General features: G+C 44.1%; 1 protein-coding gene across 2 annotated transcripts in view; it reads right to left on the reverse strand.

The window, feature by feature from the left end:
• adam8a (ADAM metallopeptidase domain 8a) overlaps positions 1 to 1,492 on the reverse strand; it is a 49,839-nt gene extending 48,347 nt beyond the window's left edge. The window contains exons 1-2 of one of the 2 annotated variants that reach the window (XM_080215720.1): positions 1,407 to 1,492; positions 724 to 836 (exon numbers count right to left, since the gene is read on the reverse strand). In XM_080215720.1, the coding sequence (XP_080071846.1) occupies positions 724 to 836; positions 1,407 to 1,458 (165 nt within the window). In that variant the 5' untranslated portion in view covers positions 1,459 to 1,492. The remainder of the gene's footprint in view (positions 1 to 723; positions 837 to 1,406) is intronic. The other variant, XM_080215721.1, reaches the window with a different exon arrangement.
• Positions 1,493 to 11,200: the final 9,708 nt, after the last annotated feature.

An 11,200-nucleotide genomic window follows, 5' to 3' on the forward strand; every position in this document is an offset into this window, starting at 1 on the left:
TTACAGCACAGACCACAAATCAAACTCCAGACTCAGTCTGCATGCCTTGGCTACTCACTGCCTTAGCCAGCTGCTCCATACTTAGTGAATGGTGCTTTATGCCAGTTGAACACACACACACACTGCTGTTATTACTCAGGCCTGCATTTGGTTTACTAACTCTCGTTCTTCTACTTGATTCACTTGGCCAAACCAGTTTCAGTAATCAGTTACTTGTACAATTTATACTTGTTTATATCCCATTTAAACAAAAACACACATTAGCAATTCTATGAATATAAAAAAAGGGCAGAAGGAGGCCATTCAGCCCATCAAATCCATACCGATAGAGCATTTTACCCTAGCCCTATCCCAGTAACCCCATACGTTTATCCTGCTAATCCCCCTAAATTGCACATCTTGGGACACTAAGGGGCAATTTAGCATGGTCAATCCACCTAAGCTACACATCGTGGGACACTACGGAGCATTTTAACATGACCAAGCCATAACCTGCACATCTTTGGGTTGTGGGAGGAAACCGGAGCACTCGGAGGAAACCCACGCAGACACAGGGAGAACGTGCAGTCTCCACACAAACAGTGACCCAAGGCTAGGACTGAACCTGGATCCCTGGCGCTGTGAGGCAGCAGTGAGAACCCACTGTGCCACCACACAGCCAGCACATGTGAATGGCACATTTACCATCAGTAGATTTGGAAGTGTGGTGGGTTACGTTCTCACCTCTGATTGTGACAGATCCCGTTTCTTCCGAATGGTGTAGATTAAACGCGGTTTCACTACTTCATATTTCTCCACTCCGGGAAGTGGTTTAGACCCGGGGGAAGCGCCAGCTGCTGCATCAAGAAAGCCAGCAGGTTAGGAACAACCACACAACTTGGGTCATTTCAAATAATTAATAACACTGGCATAACTTGCATTGAAAAGCACAGGCGTCACATTATAATTTAACAACAGATCTGTCAACCAGCAGAGTTTATTTAACAATTAAAATCAGGGCTGGAAATGTGTATCTCTCATTACAGCCTATAGATTTAAAACTATAATATTCTGAAACAAAATATAAGCAAACAGTTTTATTTTTAATATTAACTTTCCCATCTTCCCAGAAAGTTTGGAACATTTTAAGCATTTTTAACATATATACCAGAGGGATATTTAATAGGGAGATACTAAAAATAGTTTTAAAAATACTTTTGCCAAGAGTGTGTTTAAAATTCTAATAGTTTTGCTCTTGACATTAGATGTAAACAGATTAATAATCAGGATAGATTGGGAGGAATCCGAGGATAAAAGGATGAAGTCAGGGATTTGTCTTCTCAATTCTATCGACCAAATGGTAAATTAATTAGGAAAGTTAAGCTCAATACAGTACACTCAGGAAGAACGAGGGGATTTAAACTTACCACATGTCATGCCTGCAATAAGTAACCCAATTGTAACAGAAGTCCAGTGCATTCTGCCCTAGAGCAAAAGGGGGGATTCACAACGGCCACTATCCTCAATAATGAATGAGGTCCAGTACATGATACAATCTAGCACACTCAGAATGACTCACAGCCGCAAACTCCGCCTGGCTGTTACCGCTATTGGATTGTACAGACTCCAGCCAATCTGCAAGAACACCAATCAATTAGTCACAAACTAGGTGGAAGTGCAGAGTTACAACTGCGTGTGGCTCAACTCCCTTCTCAGAGATCCCCTGTCTGCATCCCCTCTTCTGAATTACTGCACCTCTCCAATTATTCTCCTCACTGGTCTTTTTTATTACAGCATGCTTTGAACTGGGAGGGCAGTCACTGGAGAAAGAGGGAGGGGATTGCAATGCCTGGGGTGCTGAATTGGACTGGGAGGATTGCTGTAATTCAGCCAGGTTAGATTTGGAGGGTAGGGTGTATAGCCCAAAAGGGTGAGTCAGGAATGAGACACCAGCAACAGGACCCGGACCCGCACCCTTTCCGGAAAAGCTAAGCAGTCCCAGTGTGGGGAATGTCAAAGTAATAGAAAATTTCTGTCCACTCCTGATCAAATACTTCAGAGTCGGGTAACGCATTCACAATCTTCCCACCGGCAAACCGACTCGCAGTCCTGATTATTTAGAATGATAGGTTTGCATTTTACACAAGATTGCTTTCACAGTGAGACAAGCACTTGCCCCAGAACGTAAAAAGTTTAACCAAAAAAAAGCTTTTTTTTAAAGGGAGAAAAAGCTCTCCTGGTGTTTCCATTCAGATTAGAAAGTGTGAGAGACGCAGCACATTATCCACAGGGTGCTACAGATTCAGAGTCCCCAGTTCTAAAAACTCTCAGGTTCCCTGGATTGTAACTTCTCCCAGGTTGTGAGCAAAATGTTCTCTGCTGACTCTCAGCACCTCCTAGTGGTGTGAGTTAGTGGACAATACTGGAGAATAGTTTTGCTGTGATGCAGCTTGAGGGCCGGTCACCTCCAGCACGGATAGGGCAAAGAGGCAGGCCACACAGTCACCCCACCCAGAGCAGGGATCGAACCCCCTGCTGTTGGCACCAGTCTAATCCATGCCCTCAGACCCCCGCAGCTGTTTTACCCCTTGAGCTGTAAATGGTGATGGTGGAAGTTACTGAGAAAATCTCCTAGTCACCACCCTCCTGTTCAGGTACACTGAGGGAGAATTTAGCACAGCCAATTTAGCACCAGCACATCTTTTGGATTGTGGGAGGAAACAGACCACCCAGAGGTGGAGAGAACACGCAGACTCCACACAGACAGTGACCCAAGCTGGGAATCGAACCCTGGTGCTGTGAGCAGTGAGTGCTAACCATTAGCAGTGCTAAAATAAGGACAGAGGATGATAGAAAAACACAATGGCCAGAATTTTACTGTCCCGCCTGCCATGGGAATCGGAGCGGGCAAGGGGCAGACCACGGAAAGGTTCACTGACCTTGGGCGGGATTTTCCGGTTTCGGGACGAGCAAGGCCATAAATTCCCGCCCTGTGGGCTGTCGGGCAAATCTGTGGAGAGAGAAACAGTTAACATTTCGAGTCCAGGATGACCCTTCTTCAGATACTCAGTTTTCTGGACTTAACATTGAGTCCAACAATTTCAGAACATGAACCCTCTGCTCTATCTTGACCCCCTTTTCCAATCCCTTCTTTTAGGTACCAAAGCTACCCACCCATCCCCACCCACACCCCCTTCCCCACCGTCACTGGGCCATCTGTCATTGTTCTTAAGTTTTGCTTTTAGTTTTACAAAGTGCTGACCTTTGTTCCTTTACCTTCATAGTTAAGAAGTCTCACAACACCAAGTTAAAATGCCAGGATGTGGTGTTTGCTGTAGAGCTGGTGTATGAGGTGGTTAAGGTGGTTTTACCTTCATGTCATTATCAACACCTCCTTCAAACTTTAACGGTTAACACTCTATTTGTCTTGTGCCCGTAACATACTCATCAAAACTCTCCTAGTTCCCCACACTGTTCCACCCTCTCTATCCCCTCTTAAACAAAATTAAATTCATCACTCCCCACCCCCCCATAACTCTGAAGAAAAGTCATACAGACTTGAAACATTAACTCTATTTCTCTCTCCACAGACACTGTTGGACCTGCTGAGTTTATCCTGTGTTCACTGTTTTAATTTAGTAACTCTGCCTTGGCAAGTGATGTTACCAGCCGCAAATGGCCAATCAGAAGAACAAAGTCTTGGAAAGAATATCTGCAGTAAAGAATATCTCTACTGAAGACTACTGATTAATTATTTGACTTAATCAAAGGATAATCACACTTCGTTTTACAAGATCTATCAAGTTTTAAATATTCAGTCCATGCGTAATACAGATTCCTTTAAAACCATGATGTGGAGATGCTGGTGTTGGACTGGGTTAGGCACAGTAAGAAGTCTCATAGAATCATAGAACCCTACAGTGCAGGAAGAGGCCCTTCAGCCCATCGAGTCTGCACCGAACACAATCCCACCCCAGATTAAATTCCAACAGGTTTATTTGGAATCACGAGCTTTTGGAGCACTGCTCCTTCATCAGGTAAGTGAGGGAGCAGCATCTCAAAAGCTTGTGTTTCCAAATAAACGTGTTGGTCTTTAGCCTGATGTTGTGAGACTTCTTACTGTCCTTTAAAACAAAGAGTAAAGCAAAAACAAAATGCAAAAATATAAAATTGCAAATATTAGAGGCTTTCTCTCCTTCTGTGCTTAAACAAGTTTATGACTATCTGTTCTACTTCCCTAAATTGACAATATGGGTGGGATTTTATAGCCTTGTTCATCATGAAATCCGTAAAATCTCACCGAGGTCACTGGATCTTCCCATTGTCCACCCCTCGCCCCTTCTGATTCCCAGGGCAGCCAGGACGGCAAAAATCTGGCAAATGATTCTTTCCCTGCACTTAGTGAAAGAATGGTTTGAACTTCCTCTGCAAGGGTATCATTCCAACAGGAAGGCTAATGACTCCTGCAGTGTTATATCTTTCTTACACTTAGATTCAAGGATCACATATAAGGAACAGTGACCTGGCCGAAATTCTGATAGAGTGTTATCGGCTGTGGAAGTGTACTCTATATCAGTCGACTCTTTCAGGACCAGAAAATTGTGCATCATTTGAAAAAGAAACATTTGTTGTATTTTCTTTGTGGAATTGAAACTAGGCCTATTAACTGTCGGCTTCTGACAGGATTTCCTCTGTCACTGAACCTAGGTTTCAGCAAACACACTAATCGAAGGACATGACAGCTTCAGTAATTGCCATTTCCCAGGAAGGGAGTGATTGACATGGTAATTACACCGGATCTGGTCACACACCCCAGGCATTACGAACGCAATGTGAGCCGATTGAAGACCCACCCAGGAAGGAAGGCAGAGGGACTGTGCTTACGCAGATCAATTTATGTACACGTGATATTGGAGAATACTCCAGGTTTTGGGAAATCTGTGCAGTGTCCCCTGGTATCATAACACGATTTGTCATAAAGCATTCCGTATTACCAAATGGATCATGTTTCTGAGACACTGGTCTAGTTATTATCAAATGTCTAATAGCCCTGCATATTGTGCACACTGCCAGGGTTCATGTTTAAAGTACTTTGAACCAAAAACAGTGACATGAAGATATAACAAGGTCGCTAAGTGTACAGATGAGCCCTATATTTGATCAGAATGAGTGAACACAGATTGGATGATGGATCCCCTTAACCCTCTCAGTTAATATCAGTCATATTAAAAATCATCTTTCCCATTGTCTTTCTAGTAGCTGTGCGGTAACAGGGGGTACATATTGGAATCGTAAAGACCTACCTCACAGAAAGAGGCCACACAGCCCTCTGTGTTCGGACAGCCTGATAAATGATCCACGCAGACTCACCCCACTTTCCAGCATTCGGTACTTGCACAGTGCACAGTGGTTAGCATTGCTGCCTCACACTGCCAGGGACCCAGGTTCAATTCCTGGCTGGGGTGACTGTCTGTGTGGAGTCTGCATGTTCTTCCCGTGTCTGTGTGGGTTTCCTCCCACAGTCCAAAGATGTGCAGGTTAGGTAGATTGGCCATTTTAAATTGCCTCTTAGCGTCCTGAGATATGTAGGTTAGGTGGATTGGCTGTATTAAATTGCCCCTTAGCGTCCTGAGATTTGTAGGTTAGGTGGATTGGCTGTATTAAATTGCCCCTTAGCGTCCTGAGATTTGTAGGTTAGGTGGATTGGCCATGTTAAATTGCCCCTTAGCGTCCTGAGATATGTAGGTTAGGTGGATTGGCTGTATTAAATTGCCCCTTAGTGTTCTGAGATATGTAGGTTAGGTGGATTTGCAGGGTAAATGCATTGGGTTGCGGGGATAGAGTGGAGATGGGCCTGGGTAAGACGCTAAGTCAGAGAGTCGGTGCAGAAATACTGGGCTGAATGGCCTCCTTCTGCGCTATGCGAATTCTATGATCCCAAGTTACGGCACTTAAAGTGTATATCCAACACCTTTTTGCCTCTGACTCTTTCAGGCAGTGAGTTTCAGTTCTCCCCCCAGCCCCTCCACCTCAAACCCTCTGCCTTGTAAAAATGATTTCCTCATGTCCCCTCTAATCCTCCAGCCAATCCCCTTGAATCCACGCCTCAGAGTTAGTGACTTCTCTGCTAATAGATTCTCTGCTCTATCCAGGATCTGCACAACCGTCTCCAGCTGTAGATTTTAATTTTATTATGTTTTCCACCTCTGGGCAAATTTTATTCAACCAAAGCAGACAGATTTCTATCTCCATGGCCAGTTGTTTAATACAACACAATATGCCTTCAAAGAACAAAGATAAAGACATTCTGTTAATTACGATTACAATCTTCCAGGTTTCCAATTCTTAATGTAGTGACGATAAGGTATTAGGTGTTAACTTTGTTTTAGAAAGGTGTTGGTTAGTGTTAGTCTTGTTGAAGGCAGGATTAAAAACCCAATGTCAAGAAGACTAAACCTCCCCATCCTGGAGGCAGGGGAGAAATGACTTGACTTGGAGATACTTTCCCAGCTGAAAGACAATTCGAGTCAAGGCTCATAGCATCATAGCATCCCTACAGTGAAGGAGGACCATTCGGCCCATCAGGTTTGCACCGACCACAATCCCACACATGCCCAATCCCTTTAACCCCACCCTACTATTCCCCCTGACACTATGGGTCAATTTAGTGTGGCCAATCTACCCAATCTGCACATCTTGGGACTGTGGGAGGAAACCAGAGCACCCAGAGGAAACCCACGCAGACACAGGGAGAACATGCAAACTCCACACAGTGACCCAAGGCTGGAATTGTATCCAGATCCCTGGCGCTGTGAGGCAGCAGTGCTAACCACTATATCACCCAATGTGTTATGAAATTTTCACTTACCTCATCAGAGAGGGCAAGGTTGGACACTCCATGACAAACTGGGGAGTTTCTGCGCCTGCATAGGACAGAAGTGAACAACACATGTGCAGATCATTGGACAAGGACCAGCCCAGGACACAAGTGCATGAAGAAAACCAGCGCATAAACCTGGTTCAGGTAACTGGGATCGAATTGCCATAGAGAACAAGTATTCCAGGCAGGGGACAGAAAGAGGTCCAAAAGAAGAGTCCTGGAGAGGGGATAAGGACAGGAAAATGTCCCAGTGAAGTTAAAAAAAAAGGAAAAGGGCTGTGATTAGCAAACTTTGAAGAGGCTGCTGGAGAAGCCCTAGTAATTGGAGAGCTTTCTGGAGACACTTGGAATTCGAAGAGGGCCCAGAAGAAGTCTTGGTGATGGGAGAAGGTTCTGGAGAAGCTCTGAAGATCCAAGAAAGCAGCAGAAAGTTGGTGACTCCATGCTGCTAGTTGTTGGGACAAAGATAAACCTTTGAAACTAGTGTTCTGCTTAGCATGGCCAAAGAGCTGAAATTGTGCTTGTGCATTGGTGCTCCAGTGAATCCAGAGGAACAGAATCTCAGAAAAGATTGAAATCCTGTAAGGTGGGCCATTGCTGATGTCATCTAAGTCGGTGCGACTTTGAGAGAATTCCAAGGTTAGATCAAAGGTGAAGACTGGAATCCTTTGTGAGAGAGACAGGAGTGATATTGATTGAATTACAGTGTTACTGATGACTGAGTGGGTTGTTGAGAAATCCATGGACTCTGTTTTGGTTTCATTTGGCATTTACAGTACAGTGTAGTGCATTCAACCACAGTTTGCCTGTTTTAACATACCTCATATTAACCCTGAAGTATCAGATGTATTATCTGACCTTGTAAAGTTTATTTTTATAGTTTTACTCACTGAGTAATGTCTTGAATCTCAACATTTGTCCAGCTGAAACAAAATATGATTGGTCCCAAACCAGAACTTACCAACAACTTGAGGATCTAGCCAAGGATCATAACAGATGAGGTAAAGTCACTTAATTTAAAAAGAAAATGCTTTCAGTGCAAGTTGAAATTATATTTTTGGCTAGAATAACTGATCTTGGGAAAATTATGACACAAAGCACTCTCGCAATGTGCAATGTTCAGAGTCAGCACTTACGTTACAAATCAAATGGAAGCTAGTCAAACTTTTGCAGCAGACACTTAAACTTAAGTTGAAATTAAAGTTTATTTATTAGGCGCAAGTAGGCTTACATTAACACTACAATGAAGTTACAGTGAAAATACCCTAGTCACCACAGTCTGGTGCCTGTTTGGGTACACTAAGGGAGAACTTAGCATGGCCAATGCACCTAACCAGGTAACTTTTGTACTGTGGGAGGAAACCGGTGCATTCAGAGGAAACCCACATGGACACAGGGAGAATGTACAGACTCTGCACAGCCAGTGACCCAAGGCTGAGAATCGAACCCAGGTCCCTGGCACTGTGAGACAGAAGTGCTAACCACTTGGCACCACAACAGTTCATCCAAAATATTAAAAAATCTCCTCCGCCCTGTCTCCAGTTTATCTGAAGCAGCTCGTTAGATGTACTAGGATGTCCAACTGGTTATGCTTTACATGGATTGGTAATGACCACTTGGAGAGTTACTGCTGGGCATTGTCCAGAGGGTTGCATTCAGTATCAAGTCAGGAGTGTTATGGAATACTGCCCACTTGCCTGGATGAGTGCAGCTTCAACAACACTCAAGAAGCTTCATACCATCCAGGACAAAGCAGCCCCGCTTGATTAAAACTACATCTACAAACATTCACTCCCTCCACCACCAACGCTCAGTAGCAACAGTGTGTACTATCTACAAGATTCACCAATTCACCAAGGATCCTTAGACAACACCTTCTGAACCCACAACCACTTCCATCTAGAAGGACAAGGGGCAGCAGATACATGGGAACACCACCCAAGTTCCCCTCCCAGCCACTCACTGTCCTGACTTGGAAATACATCGCTGTTCCTTCACAGTCACTGGGTCAAAATCCTGGAATTCCCTCCCTAACGGCATTGTGGGTCAACCCACAGCACGGGGACTGCAGCGATTCAAGAAAGCAGCTCACCACCACCTCCTCAAGGGGTAACTAGGGATGGGCAATAAATGCTGGCCCAGCCAGCAACACCCATGTCCCATGAATTAATAACAAGTATAGTGGCAATACCTTCTGAAGTGGACAGGGGTAATATTGTGAAACGAACATTGGAGAAACATGTCGGTTGTAATCATCAGGAACTTCAGCCTGAGTAACAACAAGTTTTTTTTTGACTTGGGTTCAGAAAGTGTTCAGTGATGAGAGATAGAAAACAGCTAAAGAATCTGATTGGGAAAAGTAGGTCATTTCTTATTAACTTTATACATGTTCTGAACTGGACATTTAATTAAATTACAATAGCAAATTATGCTTGGTTATTTACTTTAGCATTATAATTGTTACTACAAATAAGCATTGCAATTTTGTACATTTATTTATTCATTCGCTGCTGCATTCTTTGTGTAACTCTGCTTCAAATTGGAGATTCTCATTGGCTGGCTGATTACCTTAAATGGAAGAGTTCTGTACTGTAACTCATTGAATAGATGGCGCCATCACATGGACACAAAGAATATTGGTCTTTGTAGCTCCCCAGTTTTTATGTAGTGTATCTCAGACAATGTGCTTGGTGGTTCACGGGAAACAGTATGGTCTCTACTGCCAGCCAAAGCTCCCCTCAGTCTGGGAAAGGAGGTGAAAAGGTGAATAAAAGGGGGGGAAAAAAAATCACAAGCCAGGCTTCTGTCCTGATTGATATCCAATTTCCTGAACTCAAACAGCACTTACAAGCTTAAGGGGCTTGAGGATGCCCCTGTACAGCTGTTAGCACTGTTGCCCCATGGCGCCAGGGACCCAGGTTCAATTCCCGACTTGGGTCATTGTCTGCATGTTCTCCCCATGTCATTGTGGGTTTCCTCCCAGTCGGAAAGAAGTGCAGGTTAGGTGCGTTGGCCATGCTAAATTCTCCCTCAGTGTACCTGAGCAGGCACCAGAGTGTGGCAACTAGGAGATTTTCACAGTAACTTCATTGTAGTGTTAATGTAAGCCAACTTGTGACACTAATAAATAAGTTTCAGTTTATTCTGGTACAAGAACGTACACCTTGATGACAACCTTGTGAGCACACGTGATTGTGTAACCCTAATGAGATTCCATGTCTTCAGCAGACTCCCTTATTAGCAACTTTCACTTGTTGCGTTTGAAAATCAAAGCATTGCCGGAAAAGCAGGCAATACTAAGTCAGCCGCAGCTGGACGAGGGGAAAATGAAACCTGGTACAAGTTTCAGTGAACGGAGCAGCAGCTTACTCAGTGAAGGAAGGGTCGTTGAAGTTTTGATACAAGTGAAGTAAATGACGGTTCACTTTGCTGTTGTAATGCGGATATATGATTTTTCATTTCAAATCAGAAAGACTGATCATTCATGATTGCTAAATTGTAGAAACCTAAATGTTTCAAAGGGATGTTCAATGTAGTATTGAGGCATTAGGGAAGGTTACATTCTGACATACTGTGAGGCTCACCTTCTTGTCAGTTCTGCTAGGTGCTAATTATTCTGAACAGTTGTGCAAGATTTCTTTAAGTGGGGAGGGGCAGGTTTCTTATAGTATGATCCCAATTCTGATATTCCCGTTTATTAAGTGGGAGCAGGAAAAGATTCAACCAACTAGTCAGCAGCACCTACCTTTTCTCCAGATTTTGCTTCAAGATCTCCTGCTGAGTGTGTGGCTTCAACAGGCAGGTAAAATTCATAGAAACACGGAATCCCACAGTGTAGAGGGAGGCCATCTGGCCCATTGAGTCTGCACCGAGCACAATCACAGGTTCTATCCCCATAGCCCCATGCACTTACCCTAGCAAGATCCCTGACACTATGAGGCAATTTAGCATGGCCAATCCACCTAACCCAGCACGTCTTTGGGAGGAAACAGGAGTGCCCAGAGGAAACCCACGCAGGCATGGGGAGAATGTGAAAACTCCACACAGATAGCTGGGAATCAAACAGGTCCCTGGCACTGTAAGGCAGCAGTGCTAACCACTGTGCCACCCTTAACTCACCTTAATTCACCAACGGACAACTGTAACGGCATGGAAATTAACAGGCCTTCAAGAACCGTGTGAAAGCAGAGCTGTGGAAGCCTCCAATCAAAGCTTGTGCCTGGGTTTGAATCTCATTTATACAAATATGAAAAGCTTCCTTTATTTGACAACTGAAGTTCGGTTGCTGGGCGTCTGTGCACTTCAGTCAAAGCCAGGACAAAGATAAAGCACAATTCAGAC

This window comes from Carcharhinus amblyrhynchos, chromosome 31 (assembly GCF_965287045.1).
Source record: "Carcharhinus amblyrhynchos chromosome 31, sCarAmb.v2.hapA, whole genome shotgun sequence".
Taxonomy (NCBI): domain Eukaryota; kingdom Metazoa; phylum Chordata; class Chondrichthyes; order Carcharhiniformes; family Carcharhinidae; genus Carcharhinus; species Carcharhinus amblyrhynchos.